At 40.7% G+C, this 20,493-nt stretch overlaps 1 protein-coding gene across 3 annotated transcripts in view; it reads left to right on the plus strand.

The window, feature by feature from the left end:
- Positions 1–20,291, plus strand: part of slc26a4 (solute carrier family 26 member 4) — a 55,734-nt gene extending 35,443 nt beyond the window's left edge. For all 3 annotated transcript variants that reach the window (XM_068004870.1, XM_068004871.1, XM_068004872.1), the window contains 9 exons: positions 91–197; positions 287–356; positions 463–555; positions 652–747; positions 1,960–2,190; positions 5,083–5,137; positions 9,324–9,469; positions 10,760–10,843; positions 17,324–20,291. In XM_068004870.1, coding sequence (XP_067860971.1) covers positions 91–197; positions 287–356; positions 463–555; positions 652–747; positions 1,960–2,190; positions 5,083–5,137; positions 9,324–9,469; positions 10,760–10,843; positions 17,324–17,347 — 906 coding nt within the window. In that variant the 3' untranslated portion in view covers positions 17,348–20,291. The remainder of the gene's footprint in view (positions 1–90; positions 198–286; positions 357–462; positions 556–651; positions 748–1,959; positions 2,191–5,082; positions 5,138–9,323; positions 9,470–10,759; positions 10,844–17,323) is intronic.
- Positions 20,292–20,493: the final 202 nt, after the last annotated feature.

Consider the following 20,493-nt stretch of genomic DNA (forward strand, 5'->3'; position numbering starts at 1 on the left):
TACTATTGACCAATCAAGCAGTGTTTCAAAAGCCCAGCCTGTAGTTCATTAAAAAAATGTGCTTTAATTCATTGTCTTGCTTTTTTGTAGCTGATATGGGTTGTGACATGCATTGCAGCCATCCTTCTGGGACTAGATTTGGGGCTTTTGGCTGGTGTGTGCTTTGAACTTCTCACTGTTGTGCTTAGAGCCCAATTGTAAGTATTTGACTAGCATCTTACTATGATGCATTATTTATCATTTGGTACATGGAATTTTCATGTTTAATTCAATGTTCATTTTCTAGCCCTACTACTGCTGCTCTAGGGAATGTACCAAACACTGACATTTACAAGAACTTAAAGAGATACAAAAATGTAAGAACATTTAAATCTGTTTTTAATAAGATGTACTAAAATAAAATATGTATTTTCCATTAGCCTATGAGGATAGTATCTTACTTTTTTTCTGGGTATTCCACAGCTTGTTGAACCATCTGGAGTGAAGATCTTCAGATTTTCTTCTCCCATATTTTTTGGAAGTGTTGAATATTTTAGAGAGAAACTGAATGCTGCTGTGAGTAAATTCTGCAGTTGTATGATACAAAACAGTTTGAATATTCATTCATTTTTATTTGTGTTGATTACGATTGTATGAATCAAATTGTTTCAGGTTGGATTTAATCCAGTTCGAGTGTTTAATAAGCGAGCCAAAGCATTGAAGAAGATTCAGATGCTTATAAAGAAGGGTCAGTTAAAAGCAACAAAGGTGAAGTCATGTACTTTAAGTGCTTTATTTACACAGTTATAAACTTTAGCGTTTTCTAAAACAAGGGTCCAATGTAACTGTAACCATAGCTTTGTGTCTTTCTTCATTCTCCTCAATTTTGCTGCTGCCTTTGATGCTGTTGGACATTTCTACCACCCTTTGCGTGAAGAAGGATGGAGTGTGGAACTCACTCCCACTAAACAACAACAACTTGCAATTATATAGCACCTTTAACGTAGTAAAATGTCCCAAGGCGCTTCACGGGAGCGCCATCAAACAAAATTTGACACCGAGCCACGTAAGGAGATATTAGGACAGGTGACCAAAAGCTTGGTCAAAGAAGTAGGTTTTAAGGAGCATCCTAAAGGAGTTGAGAGAAGTAGAGAGGCAGAGAGGTTTAGGGAGGGAATTCCAGAGTTTAGGGCCTACGCAGCTGGAGGCACAGCTGCCAGTGGTGGAGTGATTAAAGTCAGGGTTGCGCAAGAGGCAAGAATTGGAGGAGTGCAGAGATCTTGGGGGTGGGGTTGTAGGGCTAGAGGAGGTTACAGAGATAGGGAGAGGCGAGGCCATGGAGAGATTTGAAAACAACGATGAGAATTTTAAAATCGAGGCAGTGCCGGACCTCCTGGTTGGTTCCCACCAGCACCTATGTGTCTCTGGCCTCGACTCAGTCAATGTCCCTAGCCAGCATTAGGCATCACTTAGTGCTTTATTTACTACATGCACCCTCCGCTCCTCAAACACTGGGCTTCTCCATGTGCACCGCCTCCACTGTTCCACCATAGGTGGCCACTCATTCAGCCATTACACTCCTGCCTTCTTACCTTTGCCTGTCAGCTCCCTCCCTGCTTTTAACAACATCCTTAAAACTGCTATTGAAACAAGCCTTTAATTCACCCTCTCAATTTTCCCCTGACGCGTTGGCATCCATTGCTTTGTGCTCTTGAGCACCTTTAAATGTCCTCTTACACATGAGGAATTGCAAGTTATTGCTGAATGCAAAAATGTACCTGTATTGCTTATATAGGTTATACAAAAAATTGCTTAACTTATTTAATTCATATTGAGTATATGCAAAAAATAAAAGCTCATGATATAGCAGTTTAAAGAAGACAATTTATCCATGTTTTTATGTGCTTGATAAATTTCACTATGATCTAAGTCATTAGTTGTCCAGATGATATTTTTTTAAAAATGCTTATCTGTCTTTAGGATGGCCTTGTAACTGATGGAAGTGTTGCTAATGAGGCATTTGAAGATGACGGGGAAGCTCAAGAAGAACATGAACAGGATGTTCCGACAAAGGAAGTGGAAATTCATGTTGACTGGAATTCAGATCTCCCTATCAAAGTCATGGTTCCCAAAGTTACCATTCATAGCCTCATTTTTGATTTTAGTGGGGTGTCATTCGTTGATATTGTAGGAGTCAGAATCCTTAGAATGGTGAGTAAATAATTGTAACTAGAGTTGATACGGAAGTAAAAACCAAAAATGCTGGCAATGCATCACAGGTCAGTCAGCACTTAGAAGAGGAAAGCTTACTACTTAGGGTAGGATCCATCCTCCTATGAAGAGTACATCCCAAAACATTTAAAACTTTTCTCTCTCAGACGCTGGTAAGCATTTCCAGTATTTTTTGTTTTTAATTCAGATTTCCAGTGCTTTTTTTTTAACCATACTGTCATATATGTAATAAATAGCTCAGTGAATTAAATGGATATTAAACATTATTGATACACCATTGCATTTTCAGAGTAGAATGATTCATTGCCTCATGACCCCCTTCCCCTCTTCAAATATGGGTAGTTCAATGAAAAATATTTGACGGATAATTTTTTTGACTTCTTACTTCTGATGGGGAGTCTTAGCCATCTCTCACGTTTTCAATATATGCTGCCAGCAGGTGAGGCTCACCACTGGAAGTAAGAAGTCATTTTTATATTTATTGAGCAATCCAATTTTCCCGCTGTTGAGCAGTATTGGATAGGAGCGTAGGTCAGAGTTACGGCTACAACAGTGAACCCCAATTCTCCGACCCACATCCCTTCAAGCACAGCTCAACACTGAGACATTATCCTATACATTCAATTTCAGCATCTGGGTACAAGTATGCTTATACTAATGGTAAACATTATCATGGACTACTCATACTTTTGAATAATAATAAGCCCATGAGTAGGCCATTCAGTTTACTGAGCCTGCTCTGCTATATTGCTAGCACTGGCAGCTCTTTATTTTTAAAATCTCAATTCCCTATCCTTTTTCCATATCCCTTAATAACCTTGCTTCCTAGGTAAGTATTTATCTCCTTTTTAAACGCTCTAATTGATGCTATGTATTTTTTTCCGGGGGTAGTGCATTCCACATTATCTCCAAATCTAGGGGCCATAAATATAAGATAGTCACTAATAAATCCAATAAGGAATTCAGGAGAAACTTCTTTACCCAGAGAGTGGTTAGAATGTGGAACTCGCTACCGCATGGAGTAGTTGAGGCGAATAGCATTGATGCATTTAAGGAGAAGCTCGATAAGTACGAGGGAGAAAGGAATAGAAAGATACGCTGAGAGGGTTAGATGAAATAGAGTGGGAGGAGGCTTGTGTGGAGCATAAACACTGGCATAGACCAGTTGGGCCAAATGGTCTGTTTCTGTGCTGTAAAAAGCAGGACCACTTCTTTTCTTGATGTATATTAATGACTTAGACTTGGGTGTACAGGGCACAATTTCAAAATTTGGAAATGACACAAAACTTGGAAGGGTAGTAAACAGTGAGGAGGATAGTGATAGACTTCAAGAGGATATAGACAGGCTGGTGGCATGAGCGGACACATGGCATATAAATTTAACACAGAAAAATGCGAAGTGATACATTTCGGTAGGAAGAAAAGGAGAGGCAATATAAACTAGAGGGCACAGCTCAAAAAAGGGTACAGGAACAAAGAGAAGGTGGCAGGGCAAGTTGAGAAAGCGGTTGAAAAAGCATACCAGATCCTGGGCTTTATAAATAGAGGCTTAGAGTACAAAAGTATGGAAGTCATGATGAATCTTCGTAAAACACTGGTCAGGCCACAACTGGAGTATTGTGTCCAGTTCTGGGCACCGCACTTTAGGAAAGATGTGAAGGCCTTAGAGAGAGTGCAGAAAAGATTTATTAGAATGATTCCAGGGATGAGGGACTTTAGTTATTTGGATAGACTGGAGAAGCTGGGGTTGTTCTCCTTGGAACAGAGAAGGTTGCGAGGAGATTTGATAGAGGTATTCAAAATCATGAAGGGTCTAGACAGAGTAGATAGAGAGAAACTGTTCCCATTGGCGGTAGAGTCAAGAACCAGAGGACATAGATTTAAGGTGATTGGCAAAAGAACCAAAGGTGACATGAGGAAAAACTTTTTTACACAGCGAGTTGTTAGGATCTGGAATGCACTGCCAGAGGGAGTGGTGAAGGCAGATTCAATCATGGCTTTCAAAAGGGAACTGGATGAGTACTTCAAAGGAAAAAAATTGCAGGGCTACGGGAATAGGACGGGGGAGTGGGACTAGCTGGATTGCTCTTGCATAGAGCCGGCACAGACTCGATGGGCTGAATGGCCTCCTTCTATGCTGTAACCTTTCTATGATTCTAAATTCTATGTAATATCATTCTTCATGAAGATTTTTTTTACTGGATTTGATTTTAATGGGTTTCGTTTTAAATTAAAAGATTATGTCCTCCTTGTTCTGGATTTGTTTGAGGAAAGAATCGTTCCATATCTACCATTTTAATTTCCTTCATTGTTTGCACACCTCCATCAGCTTAGTTTAGCTAGGGTATAATGGGGAATCTCTGAATAAAGGCTTGGAAGCAACTAAAGACCAGGCTTTAGTATTCTATCCTTCACCACATGGCTATCCAATTTTTACATGTATACCTGGTGCTTCCCCATTCAGATTGTATTCCCATCTTCCACACTTACATCCAACGTGTATTATTATCTCACTCTTTGTTATGTTAAACTGCACCTGCTATCTTTCTGCCCACTAGCTTAATCTATCTATGTCCTTTTTTGCAATTTTCTGCCCACTTCTTCACAATTCAGTGCACCCCCTAGATTAGTATAAGTAGGCTTAGTGTAAATTCCTGCTGTTATATCTCGCTGATTCATAAATGTTAGATTATTACTAACTGCTTTTGTACACTGGTCTATCGGTATTAAAGAACCAATCTATAAATTCAGCTGTTTCATACAATTTTGTTCCTCTGGTGAATACATGAGTTTTTCCTTAGCAATATTTAAAATATATGGTGTGTGCAGGTTGGCCCCTGCTGATATGTTGCTGATTATTATTTATTGCAGGTTATCAGACAATTTGAACGAATAGGCGTTAAGGTGTATGTGGCAGCATATGAAGGTAATTGGTTTTCGTAACTCTATTTTCACTTAGTATTTACAAACTATAAAGAGTAACATGAAAAAATTGATTTGATGGAATAAAGCATGTGATGAGCAAAAAATAACTTTTAAAAAAACTATTATCTCCTAGTGCTTATCAGAGAATTAGGCTTCTCTGTTCTGTCCAAACTGGTAGCCACTTGAAATGTCTAATGGAAGGGAAAAGGGATGGTGCTATGCTCAATCCTGAACCTGGGCTGTATGAACTGATCGCAGTCAGAATAAAGTGACTGCTGCAAGTGATCTCCACACCACTGGCACAGAGAGGGGAAATACTAGTCAAGAGTTCCCACTCGGAATCATGTTGCAGTGACCACCATGGGAAGCGATTGCTGGGTGAGGACAGTATTGGGCACAGCTGTGATGTCCTCCATTGGGCACTCGCTGTCGAGGCTAACACGTAAATAATGGCTACTTGGTAAAGTGCCAGAGGGCAATCACCACCCATGAAACCATGGCTCAGTAAGAAAGTCAGCCCCTTCAGGAGCAGAGCAGAGGAGAGGAAAATTGGAGAGAAAATATATTTTTTTAAAAGGGGGAAACCCAGTATTTTAAGATTTGCTCATATGTCTGCGTGTGGGATTTTCACCAAGACTCCCTTCAGAGAGCTTAGTTACCAACAGTACTTAACTTATCCAACATCTGAATTGGAGACGTGGCATATCATTAACACATGCTGTATCACATTCTTTTTCCCCACTGGTGTTTTATTGATTCCATAACAGAAAACTTTCAGGCACCTTCATGATGTATGTTGATGATTTCTTATGGGGAGGTACTGCAGAATTTGAGAAGTTTGTCATTAATAAGATTAGAGTAGAATTTAAAATTGGGAGTCAGGCCTGTGGGGCTTTTAAATATATTGGTTTAGATATTAAGCAGAGTGGGTCTGGTGTAACTTTAAATCAACAGTCCTATTTAGAGAGAGTTACTCCCATCCCGGTGAATCGTACTAGGTCATCATGTTATATCTAATGAAGAGACAGAATAATTACGAAGCTTGATTGGTCAGTTGAACTGGTTGTGCACTCAGACTTGACCAGATACTAGTTTTGATGTGTTGGAGTTAAGTATTTCAGTGAAACACCCCATAGCAGAGAATGTTTTAAGGGCAAATAAAACATTACGAAAATTAAATATAGATAAGTGCGTACTTAAGTTCCCATCCTTAGATGACCCAAAGAAAATGAAGCTAGTTATCTTTAGCGATGCTTCACATGCTAATCTTCCTGATGGGTATTCCAGTGCAGCTGGTTTCAGAGTGTTTCTTATGGTTGGAATGGGAAATGTTGTCCTTTTAGCTTGAAGCCTAATAAAATAAAAAGGGTTGTTAAAAGTACTCTGGCTGCTGAAACACTGGCTCTTGTCGACGCAGTGGATTCTACTTGGCAAATATTTTGAGTGACATCCTGTACAATGGGAGTACTGAAGATTGTCTACATGACGTTCAATGGGTATACTATTGTTCATTGTGGGATAATGTACACTCTACGAAAAATGCGAGTGAGAAAAGATTACGGATTGACCTGGCTGGCTTGAAACAAATGCTGGAAAGGAAATCTCTAAAATTAAATGGGTGGATTCAAGCTATCAACTGTCGGATTGTTTTACTAAAAGAAGTATATGTACGAAGAAATTATTCGTGGTCCTGGAGAAGGGTCGCCACACAATGTAATGCATTGAATAGTATAAGTTGTACAGAATATGGAAGTTTTTGATTTTTGATTTTTGAAATTTTTGTTTGTATTGTGTATATGTAAAGTTTATTTTTATTTAGGAAGAAGGGAATCTGTTAATTATATCCATGTAATAAATTGGAGAACCAGGTGGTGAAGGATAGAATATGAGAGCCTGATCTTCAATTGCTTCCAAACCTCTATTCAGAGAGCCACATAACTCCCTCCCCGCCCTCGATAAGCACTCATATAAATGTATGAGAGTCCCCAATTGATATGCACCACCTGAATACAATTAACACTAATTGATATAAATCATGTGGATACAATTAACATCTGGTTCTATACCTGATCTATTATGTATACAATACATGCATGTTCTTACAAGCACACACCATCCAATGCGCTGCTCACATGATATGTTGTTTTATGAGAACAAGTGTATTATATCCTGTAACACAAAACATGTTACTCTGCTGTTGAAGTATAAATGTGTGCAAAGATGTAACTGCTGTCCCTTGCTGTGATCAATTAGAGCTGATTGGTCTTAGCAGAGTCTCGGGTCAACTAGAGATGAGATTACCTTTTTTATGTGTGACTCCTAGAAGGTATTTTCTGTGCCCTTCAGGTTAGTTAGTAACTGATTAGTCTAAAACAGATGCTCAAGTCAATTAGGGTCAGTTTTTTTTTTTAAGTATAATGTAGAAATGTGCATGCATGACATCTGACTTGTGATGGGACATCTGACGTGTAATGGACACATTCATGTGTTGGATGCAATGTTTTTATATATCTGTAATATTACGAAAACAGCATGTCAGTGTGTTTTTCCTGTCATGTGAGCATCACACTTCTGGTACCATGCTGTGGTGTCACACTCTGGCATTGCACGTCAGTGTCACTCTCTCCATACCTAGCATCACACTTCTGGTACCATGCTGTGGTGTCACACTCTGGCATTGCACGTCAGTGTCACTCTCTCCATACCTAAATGATATGCAAATTTAATATATTTAAATTTCTTGCAATTAATTGGCTGATATGCAGTTTTATTCCAGTTGAATGTAAATTTCTTTCAGCCGGTTGGAAGATCTGCAGATTTATTAATTGTGGTTTAAATTTATTGATTGTAATTCATTCACTTCCAAACTTTTTGACAGAAGGTAGCAAGCCAGGTGGCAAGTGGCAGCTGTTTGTAGCTTGCCCCTAGTTGGACACAGGAAAATCATGCAAACTGTTTTCTCGGCCAGGAATTCAGAAGTCCATTTCCAATGTTAGGCTGACTGGTCTATAGTTGTCTGTTTTATCTCTTTCTTCCTTTTTGAACAGAGATGTTACATTGACAACCCTCCAGTACTGTGTCATTCTCTTGGTTGTCCCTCCCTTACAAGGCTGCTAGACCCCAATTTCCCCCCCCCCCCCACCAATTCCAGAAACATCCAAAATTGCCAGATTCTGGAGCGCTCAATGCTCTGAAATCTTTTTCCTAATCCTGCTGGACCCGAGAATCCCATTCCTAGATTTCCCCCCCCCCCCAACTCCGTAGTATCTGAGAACCCCTCATAAATCAGTAGACCACATTCCCAATGCTCCCTGATCCTACAACCATTATTGCTCCCAGACCCTGAAACCTCCCTCCCCAAAGTTCGTAGATTCCAGGACTTATCTCCCAGTTAATCATAATCATAAATCTCAGAACCTGCCTCAGCATTCTCAAAATATCCATCTCTAGAGAGATAGTCACCACCTCCCCACTCAGAATACTGCAAGACCCTGAGATTCATCTCAGTACTGAAACCCCGCCCTCACCAAAACCAGGCTCACTTCTGGGTGCTCTCAGATCCCAGGGTTGCCCTCCCCATGTCACTGATCCTGGTATACTAGGCATAACAATCCCAATCTTATAAAAGCTCCAACTCACTGAGTAGCACCACAGGTGGTCTGCTAGCACACATCAGTCAACTTCACAGTTCAAATTATCATACTTTGTTAGAGAAGTAAAACAATCTTTTTAAAAAAAAAGTCAGTCATTTATCTGGAGTCTGAAATTAACAAGCAGTTATGGCTGCACTCTGACCTCAACAGTTTACAGTAGCCACAATTACCTGGATTTACCTGATAGGCTGGATTAGCCTGTAAGCATAATAATGCGCTCCAGACCAGTGATCAATGCCACAAAGATTTGTTAGTAGTTATTAACTTTAATACTCATGATTCATGCATACCTTCCAGGCTCACACTTAGATAATATCACCAATCTGTAGGCTAGCTTCTAAGATACAATTGATTAGCTGAATCAGAAAAAGCTGAATCTGTATCTAGAATTTTTCCCAATTTGGACAGAAAGGGTGTTAATATTCAGACTGCTACCAATATGTTTACACTGTAAAAACAAAATATACTCTGATTATTGTGGTTAAAATCACATGGCTGGGAGTGATTTAATATTTTTATCATTCTAAATTTCAGATCACGTTGTGAGGAAATTGGAGAAGTGTGGCTTTTTTGATGACAATATTAAAAAGGACATCTTTTACCTTACCATCCATGATGCTGTTGTTTACATACACACTCAGACTATGTATAAAGATATACAAGATCCTATTTTTGAGAAGGTAGGAGAAAATGTTATTCTGTTAACTGATGGAATTCTGGTTCTGTTATAAAGAAAACTTGGAGCAAATCCAGAGTAGCTATTGTAGACCACATAAACTGTTTACTTCCTGAACATAGTGCTTGTAAATCCTGATCAGATTCTCTCTGTAGATCACACTGTTTTCTTCAGCCTCTCCTGCAGTGTGAGAACAGTTAAAGCTGACTATTTTCACCTCACAGGAGTGGTAGTACATCCAGGGAGACTGAGGCGCCAGGAGATTTATGTTGGGAGAGGGACAGGAAAGCAAGTTGGACTGTAATTCTGCAGGGTCTGTGTGTTTGTTCATTACCCTTTTTTATATTGTGTATTTTGGACCAAATCCTGCAAAATACAGATATTCCTGTAGGGATAGGAACACTGTAGAGGAAGGAAAGGACGAAACACAATACAGAATTAGAACCCGCCAATAGCGGAATTCCCTCTGTGTCCCTGACACCTGTGGAACTGTACCCTAGTAAGTCTAAAGAGGAGAAAACTGAAAAAGCAAGAGGCTACTCTGTATAATGGGCCTTAATGTGCAGCAGATGAAACTCTTGGACTAAAACACAAGAACTTACGATTCAGTAATCTGTGTGGTAAACGTGGCCATGTCAGACATGGAGGCAAACGTATTAACATTATCTGAAGAGTAGCCAGTGGTTGTATTGAAATTTCCCAGTATCATTCATAATTCATAACTCATTATGCCGCTTCTGATTAATCAGGAACTCTCATTCAGTCCTCTGAAGCTTTCTCAACAAGTGGAGAGGTACTGTCCACCTAAGAGTTCTGCTCACATCCCACCACTTCTTGCATTGTCTGAGACCGTTTATAAGAATGTCGTAATGACACTAGGAGATATTTACCATGATGTTGAGACTGCCTTTTCCCTTCTGTTGTCACAAAAATGCTCGGATGCTACCTTGCAGGCCTAAAATATGGCAGAAAGTCTCGTAGCACTGTAGGCACAGAGGTATCTCTGAGTGCTGTCATTTATTGTGGTGTATTTGACGTTTTGTAATTTTTTGGACCATAAATTATATTTCTGTTGTACTTACAAGGAAAATATCCTTGCTATGCTGAGTATGAGTTTAGTAAAAAGACACAATACTAAATATGTTGTGCAGTGTTAGAATTAGTCTCATCATTTCTGTCTGATGCAATAAACCTCCTCTGTTGTGTCACAGATATCTAGATTTACTGCCCTCTTTGCTGTTCCATAATTATACGAATATGTTTTACTCATTTGTTAAATTATCTTCCTATTTAGATATCACTCATGCAAGAATCAAAAGAACCAATTCCATTGTCGGAGCTGGAGGATGATGTGGAAGAATTAGAAGATCAGAATCAGGTAAATGCTTGGTTTTAAAATATTTAGTCTGTGGTATCATAGGGTTCTCTCACCTTCCAACTCATTTCCCCTGAGGCATGATGCCCTTTGTTATGTCCTGTGATGGTATGATTAGCCTTTTCTCATCCCTGACTTTTCTTGCTTCAAAGTTAAATGAGTCAAAGCAGTTTACCAAGAAACTGCAAAAGCAGCTTATTACTTAGTACAGCCTTGGTCACATGTCATATAGCATCAGGCTAATGCAGTATGCTGGAAGCAATTTTGCAATATATGGTAGGAGCAGCCAACCTGTGTCTCGTGCTGCATTTGTCTCGTCGTAACTGGAGTGCGGCATTTATTGAAGTGTGGCTCTTTTTGACCTTGAATGTACTACCATGTCTGGTGTCAAGACCTGCAGTACACACTTGACTTTTAAGCAAGGTGACTATAGAGCAAATGAGGTGCAGTATTAATACTACCACAATTTTCAAAACTAAGATCAGTATATTTTTGTTAGGTAAAGGTATTGAGGGATAGGGAGTAAAGGCTGGTAAATGGAGTTGAGGTACAGATCAGCCATGATCTAATAGAATGGCAAAACAGGCTCGAGGGCCTGAATGGCCTAATCCTGTTCCAACAGCAATACTGGCCTCTGCAGTAGAAAAGAAGCCAGATGCTGTTATGTAGATTATGGATGCTGTGTGGTAATTATGAGAATGAATAGAAGAGTGGGAAGAAGAGATATGGTAATAAGAGTGGAGGAAAGAGGTGCAATGAGAGATGGAAGGGAATGAGAGGCAGAGGGGAAATTGAGAAAGACTGAGGGATGAGGGGGGTGGGGGAAGAGATGAATGAGAAGAAGTGAATGAGGTATGCAAGGCACAAATAGAGGTGGGAAAGAGAGAAAGAAAAGCATGGCGAATAAAATACAATTTTAAGAAAACAGTTGGGAAAAAAGCATGTCAAAAGCCATATTGTCATGCTAGGTTTCACAACCTCTTGCATGGTATATTTGTACTAGTTGTAGTTACGATGAGACTGTCAATGAGAATACTGACTATACTATATTTAAAGCTTGTCAGGATAAATAGTGGTCATTTTCCAATTTGGTACTCCTGGCAGAGAGTGCACATTTGGAATTAAGCCATGCATAGCACATGATTTTTTGGCAATTTAAACAGTAGTTTGTATGAAGTACATGACTGAATTTCTGGCATTTGCTGTTGGCTGGCAGTGCTCCCCATCAGGAGCACAAAGTCAGAAACTTGTGCCTAATATCTTTTTCTGTCTCTTGAACTTTGAAAAGTTGACCCAAGCTGATTTATGAATCAGGCCGATTTTCGTCAGGCTTCACTCTACATGTTTAAGCGAGGCAACTTGAATCCTGTAAGCACTTTGTTACACAAGAACCCAATATTACAGTAGCCAATTTCCTCATTGGCATTCGCCCAAGAGTAGACTCAATTCAAGCGTAGTTGAAAGCTGGAGCAGTATCTGTTTCTTCTGCTTCATCCAAGAGGTAACAAACTGCGTCATTAAATATAAGTTCTTAGCCCAGAAGGCTGTCCGCTACATTGCCAATCAGGACGGTTTCTCTCAAGATAGTTTATCCTGCATGCTATGTTTCCAAAATCCATCATTTCAACAGTGGTAGGGATCGGGTGCAGAAGAACCTATTAGCTCTTTCGGACATCTTGCTCTGACTTCTGAATTTCCCCAATGGCTTTGTTTATAAAGGCAACATGTAACAGTCACATAGGCAGAGGTCCCTGATTAGATTCCTGATTTGAGTTAACTGAACTGAGCCAAGGTAGTACAACAACAATAACAACTTGCATTTATATAGCGCCTTTAACGTAATAAAAGTTCCCAAGGCGCTTCACAGGAGCGTTAGCAAACAAAATTTGGCATCGAGCCACAAATATGAGCCTAGATAGTGAGTTTTGACAGGCTGTTCTACTGTAGAGGACATCACACAAGCTTGAATCCAATACCGTCACTTTCTTGCAGGTATCACTGGATATGCAACTGAGGCAGAAACCTTAATTCAGTTTGTTGTCCAGTGATAGAACAGGTGACCAAAAGCTTGGTCAAAGAGGTAGGTTTTAAGGGGTGTCTTAATGGAGGAGAGAGAGGTAGAGAGGCAGAGAGGTTTAGGGAGGAAATTCTAGAGCTTAAGGCTAGGCAGCTGAAGGCACAGCCATCAATGGTGGAGCGGAGATGTGCAAGAGGCCAGAATCGGAGGAGATCTGAGGGTTGTAGAGCTGAAGGAGGTTACAGAGATAGGGAGCGGTGAGGCCATGGAGGGATTTGAAAACAAGGATGAGAATTTTAAAATTGAGGCATTGCTAGACCAGGAGCCAATGTAGGCCAGCGACCACAGGGGTGATGGGTGCACGGGACTTGATGCGAGTTAGGATATAGGCAACAGAGTTTTGGATGAGCTCAAGTTTATGGAGGGTGGAAGCTGGGAGGCTGGCCAGGAGAGCATTAGACTAGTCAAGTCTGGAGGTAACAAAGGCATGGATGAGATAGTAGGTCTAACAATTGGCCTGAGCACCCTGGACTAGGGAGAGGAAAATTACCCAGGATTCCTGCTCCTGATGTGTATGTATGTGGACATTGGGCAAAGACAGGACCAGGTTTGACTCTGATGCCCTTGTAGTTGAACTGCATATGTTTATGTATGAAGAATGGCCTACCCACGGAACCATGCCCTGGTATGAGTCAACTGCTTCTGAGTAGGATGCGAGGAACAATTTTTTAAAGAAGACTTAAAAGTGTAAAAGAATCTTTGCCAAATGCGCAGGATTTGCTGATTTTAGCTGATATTAGCCTGGGCAGCCCTTTGGGTGCCTCATTGCCCCTAGGTAGGAAATTCCAGCAGCTATCACTGGACAACAAACTGAATTAAGGTTTCTGCCTCAGTTGCATATCCAGTGATACCAGCAAGAAAGTGACTGTATTGGATTCAAGCTTGTGTGATGTCCTCTGCAGTAGAACAGCCTGTCAAAACTCACTATCTAGGCTCATATTTGAAGTACGGTCACTTGAGCGAGTTACCAGACAATCTTTGAAAGGAAAAAAGTGAAGTGGCCCATTTAAACCCATATCATGATACTTTCCAGTTAATGTACCAATGGTGTGTAGTAAAATCTTTTTTATTCCTTCATGGGATGTGGGCGTCGCCGGCGAGGCCGGCATTTATTGCCTATCCCTAATTGCCCTTGAGAAGGTGGTGGTGAGCCGCCTTCTTGAACCGCTGCAGTCCATGTGGTGACGGTTCTCCCACTGTGCTGTTAGGAAGGGAGTTCCAGGATTTTGACCCAGCGACGATGAAGCAACGGCGATATATTTCCAAGTCGGGATGGTGTGTGACTTGGAGGGGAACGTGCAGGTGGTGGTGTTCCCATGTGCCTGCTGCTCTTGTCCTTCGAGGTGGTAGAGGTCGCGGGTTTGGGAGGTGCTGTCGAAGAAGCCTTGGCGGGTTGCTGCAGTGCATCCTGTGGATGGTACACACTGCAGCCACTGTGCACCGGTGGTGAGGGAGTGAATGTTTAGGGTGGTGGATGGGGTGCCAATCAAGTGGGCTGCTTTATCTTGGATGGTGTCGAGCTTCTTGAGTGTTGTTGGAGCTGCACTCATCCAAGCAAGAGGAGAGTATTCCATCACACTCCTGACTTGTGCCTTGTAGATGGTGGAAAGGCTTTGGGGAGTCAGGAGGTGAGTCACTCGCCGCAGAATACCCTGCCTCAGACCTGCTCTCGTAGCCACAGTATTTATATGGCTGGTCCAGTTACGTTTCTAGTCAATGGTGACCCCCAAGATGTTGATGGTGGGGGATTCGGCGATGGTAATGCCGTTGAATGTCAAGGGGAGGTGGTTAGACTCTCTCTTGTTGGAGATGGTCATTGCCTGGCACTTATCTGGCGCGAATGTTATGTGCCATTTATGAGCCCAAGCCTGGATGTTGTCCAGGTCTTGCTGCATGCGGGCTCGGACTGCTTCATTATTTGAGAGGTTGCGAATGGAACTGAACACTGTGCAATCATCAGCAAACAGTCCCATTTCTGACCTTATGATGGAGGGAAGGTCATTGATGAAGCAGCTGAAGATGGTTGGGCCAAGGACACTGCCCTGAGGACCTCCTGCAGCAATGACAAGGGGCTGAGATGATTGGCCTCCAACAACCGCTACCATCTTCCTTTGTGCTAGGTATGACTCCAGCCACTGGAGAGTTTTCCCCCTGATTCCCATTGACTTCAATTTTACTAGGGCTCCTTGGTGCCACACTCGGTCAAATGCTGTCTTGATGTCAAGGGCAGTCATTCTCACCTCACCTCTGGAATTCAGCTCTTTTGTCCATGTTTGGACCAAGGCTGTAATGAGGTCTGGAGCCGAGTGGTCCTGGCGGAACCCAAACTGAGCATCGGTGAATAGGTTATTGGTGAGTAAGTGCCGCTTGATAGCACTGTCGACGACACCTTCCATCACTTTGCTGATGATTGAGAGTAGACTGATAGGGCGGTAATTGGCCGGATTGGATTTGTCCTGCTTTTTGTGGACAGGACATACCTGGGCAATTTTCCACATTGTTGGGTAGATGCCAGTGTTGTAGCTGTACTGGAACAGCTTGGCTAGAGGGGTAGCTAGTTCTGGAGCACAAGTCTTCAGCACTACAGCTGGGATGTTGTCGGGGCCCATAGCCTTTGCTGTATCCAGTGCACTCGGCCGTTTCTTGATATCACATGGAGTGAATCGAATTGGCTGAAGACTGGCTTCTGTGATGGTGGGGATTTCAGGAGGAGGCCGAGATGGATCATCCACTCGGCACTTCTGGCTGAAGATGGTTGCAAACGCTTCAGCCTTGTCTTTTGCACTCACGTGCTGGACTCCGCCATCATTGAGGATGGGGATGTTTGCAGAGCCTCCTCCTCCCGTTAGTTGTTTAATTGTCCACCACCATTCACGACTGGATGTGGCAGGACTGCAGAGCTTTGATCTGATCCGTTGGTTGTGGAATCGTTTAGCTCTGTCTATAGCATGTTGCTTCCGCTGTTTAGCATGCATGTAGTCCTGAGTTGTAGCTTCACCAGGTTGGCACCTCATTTTTAGGTACGCCTGGTACTGCTCAACCAGTTGGAATAACCGTTGCAGGCCAGAAAAAGAAAGAAAGCCCAACCAATAACAAGCAGCTCCAACATGGCATGTCACGGCAAAGGGCAAGCAGCATCCAGCCACATCGTAGGTGGAGAACAGGTGCGTTTCAGGCGCATCTTGTTGTACGTGCCAACATTCACAGCGATCACTCTGATGAAGTCAAAGTACCGCTTACAACTACTGGACAAAAACCTAGAAGCTGCATTAACATGTGCTGTGTCTGGTAAATTCATGCTAGAATTTCAAACTTTGGCAAAATAGAAAAACTGTTTATCAAATAATGGCGGTAGATGTTTGTTAAGTAAACTTACACATGAACTACATTTATAAGAGTAAAACTGGACAGGCCACCCGGCATCAGACCACTAGGCACTGGACACGATAAAGGCAAACCAAGCCCTGTTGACCCCTCTCTATACCATGGGCATGATATTAAATGGGAAAAATGGGTGGGTTGGGGGCTGGAGGGCAGTAAAAATTTTAAAAATCGAAAACCCACCTCCAACCCGCCCACTTCCGGTTTTCACGGAGGCGGCATAAGGGGCGGGCGACCAAACCGCTGTAGGAGGCGGGTCAGTCAGTAAGAGCTTCTAAGGGGGCTGCAGGCCTCCATTTTGACAGACCCCCTCCCCTCCCCCCCCCCCCCCCGGATCTCTGACCCGTCCCCTCCCCCCCACCCCCATCTAACAATTACCTGTTCACGTCCTCTACCTTCCTCTTCTCCCATCCAACGGAGACCATGCTGTCAATCAGGCTGGCCTGTCAGGCAGGAACTCGACAAGAAAAAACACCTTATGTCAAAATCATCAGGAATTCCACCCTTCCCCCACCCCCCACCCCCCACCCCCAATCGATAAAATCATCCTCCATGTTTCTGTTGTTTCCATGGTACTGAAGTCCAGTGTTTTCACTCAAGTTGCACACTATTTTAGCAGATAACCAATAAGCAGTAACCAAGGAAGTGAAGCGCACACAACAATCAAAAAAACACTCCCACACTCTGCTTTTTGTCTTACCATTTTACCAACAAATGCACAGAGGTTAAAGTACACACGCATACGCCATGTGAATGAGTATTGAGAACACATGCCCAACAGTAGTGTCTATTACTCATTTTTATTTACTAATCAAAAATGCAATTAGCTACATGTGGCTAGTGGCTAACATATTGGACAACACTGTTTTAGGAAAGCAGTTAGTGGACAGTAACACCGTAAACCATCGCTGTTCTGAATGTTCTATTTCTTCAAATTTTAAAGTTTGCCCTTTTTGGCTATTACAGTTCAAATTACTGCTCTGAAATAAGACTTGTAATGCTTTTTTCCAAATATTTCTTCACAGGGCCACAGTGGATTCAGCTATTAAAGTACATCCATCCAGATGATCTTGAACATTGAGAATTCCCTGGGCATATATACTTGGTTGTTTTTTAATATGCTGTAATGAATTACGACGTCAATGCTGTTTTCCATACCACGCAGCTATTGTGGTATTATACAGTTAAAACCTGAATGATCTTTAATAAAATCTAAATAATTCTCAGAATCTATTTTTATATATACAAAATGTATGGAGATGCAATGGTGACTATGAATTTTCAGCTGGGAATTGAAATTATTCGTCGTTTCATGGTATATTGGGCATCATTTTGTACTGATACTAGGGGCGTGATGGTACTAAGCTGGAGTAGTGTTGCACCATGGTATGGCCTGAAATACCCTGCAGTCGTGTCTCACACTTTGGTTAGACCTGAAACATGCAGACCATTCACACATTGCCTGTGTCCAGTCTACATCATTCATTTTCTGCCTACAGCATAGTAACAACTTTATTTTTTTCTTTAACATTCTCAACATAAAATATAATTTTTATTAATATTTTGTGATAGTCTAACACTGTTCCACATTTCCACTAATATTATGGGGGTTCTCCATCTTTATTAGAAGCACAGTGATAACTAGACAGAGTCCTTGTAGTAGCAGGTCCTTTTAGGCCTCACTAACAAGATGCCAAAATTAACCTTACATTGGCATTTAACCAACAAGAACCAACATTAAACCTTAGTGTGACATTTAGCCAGCCATATCTCACGTGACTTAGAACTCTTATTCCAAAAGCTTTGTATCTTAGTGTATGTAAAGTAAACAGACAACACAAAGTGTCTGGTTTTATAAATATAAAAGAATTCCAAAACCAAATCCTTTTCTGCACAGCATGTTCATTGGGTGCACACTTCAAAGACTTTTTCTATCATAACTGAATTCAAAACACCTTTGACCAAACCTGTTTTAACATATAAAACATAATATTATATGCACACAGAACATTGCTGGATATTAGGAAACAAAATTATGGAATTATTGAATCTTGAATATATATCTGTGATACTTTCTGATTAAACAAAATATTTTAATTTTAGAATTGTCAAAAAATACTTTAATCCTGCAAGGGTTGCAGTGTGATCCTCTGTGTTAGTGATATTTGTAGTTTTCCTCAGTCCATCTTAAATAATGGAAAGGTCTCCTTAGTGATACTGCAGGGGAAAGATACGATAAAGACCTAAAGAAAATGTTTTGGGAATAAAATTGTTGTTAATTTGGGAATTTTTTCTTTTGTTACTGGTATCTGGTACTAATTACTTTTGAGGGTGGAGGTGATGATTAGTTTTCTTTTCTGATGGAAAGCATAAATGTTGCAACTGGTTAAAGTGGAACTTTATTGTGTTTATTTTTTTATTTGAAGTTTACCCACGCCATAGAATGCCAGGTGTTCTGAACTATCGGGAGCGTCATGATCAAACCCAATACTTATTCTTAGCCAAATTCTGTGAGAAGTTTTATAGCCAAGTTATGGAGCATAAGCCACCTAATTGGTTGTCATCTTTCCCAGAAGACATTGTATAAAGGAAAAGATGTTTTCTTGGTGGTATAAAAGTGCGACGTTCCAAGACAATTGCAAAGGACGATATTTTATGTGGACAACTTGGAACTTTTGTAAAAGAGGAGATGGTAATGTAATCCATACTAAATATTACAACCAATATACCTCTGTAGGAAGTTATGTGCAGTTTATAGCTGATTTACAGTTCATGAACTCCAAAGCCTGAAAAATTTAAACGATAAGAATGTGGCTTTTCAATCTCTATGTGAAAGGACCCAATCAATCTGAAGTGTTATCAACAGGTACATCGCAAGGGCATTTAATTATAACACAACCTGTTTCAACCCTATGTAACTCATTGTTAAGATATGATTTACAACATTGTATGCAATCCTGGGCACACCAACTTCCAAAGGACATTGTAGGGATTTCAAAGAACAGCATTTAGGCTTACTCTAGGACCTAAAGCCTTAATGTATAAAGAGGAATTTAGAGAGATGAACTTATTTTCATTGGAGATAATAAAATTGAGAGGGGATGTAACTGACACCTTGAAATGATGATACGTATGGAATGTAGATGGAAGCAGGTTTTTTAACTTGGGCTGTGATTGCAGAATTGAAAGATAGGAATACAAAATTAACAAATCTTGAACAAAGCTAGAGAATAGAACCTTTTTTTTCTGCATGGTGCATTAGATAGGTTGACTAAACGCCAGTAAAAGCAAATTAGTGCTCTGTTTATTAACTTCTTTTAAGATGATCAAGTACTCTGTGGAACGCAATGGTTAATGTGTTGATAGGACCATTCATGGGCCACCTTTGGGGGAGTAGTGAGTGTGGGTTTTAAAATTGAATTAATATTCTGGAGTTTTGTTTGATTCTCCTTGGGGCTTGGGAGAAGTATTATGATCTTGGAGGTTTATCCACTGTTGATTGGTTGGCTCCCTCAGTGGGCTGAGTAGAGTCCATGATGGAGCAAATTGTACATGGCAAGTTTGACAATTGAAAATGATTTCCTCCTCCTTTGCTTTCTTTTGTGTTAAGAGTTTAAGGAAGTGACTATGACTTTCTTTGTAACTGAAATAAGGGGGAAAGTGGAATACGTTCATTCCTTACAGCAACCTTTGGTTTTCACTTGTTATAAGTTCTCTGATTTGTGTAGTGGAACTAATGTACTGTCGATGATATCCTTACTTTTAAAATGTTCTCATTAAAGAATATTGGGATTTTCTGTTTCAGGATTTGAAATTAATACCATAATAACTAAATGTAATCAATTCTATGCTTAAGATGCCTTGAACTCCTTGATAAGTATCTTTTATCTTAACAATGTTTTGAACAAATGGAAAATCCTTGTGCTGTTATAACAAATTTATTACATGTATTTTTCTATAATCATGAAATTAAATCAGTTACACAGCTGAAAACATTCACTTATTTGTGTTTATTGAAAGTTTAGTATTGCATTAATTGCAAAAGTATTAACAATTCAGTTGTAAATGTAGATGAACCTTTTTGTCTAATTCCTGTCACCACTATGACCTTTTTATTATTCCATTTCTTTGATGCTGACTCTCATTGATTCTGTCATTTTAGTAGTTTCTCATCTCTTCAGAATTACATAAACTG

Source organism: Heptranchias perlo, chromosome 24 (assembly GCF_035084215.1).
Source record: "Heptranchias perlo isolate sHepPer1 chromosome 24, sHepPer1.hap1, whole genome shotgun sequence".
NCBI lineage: Eukaryota > Metazoa > Chordata > Chondrichthyes > Hexanchiformes > Hexanchidae > Heptranchias > Heptranchias perlo.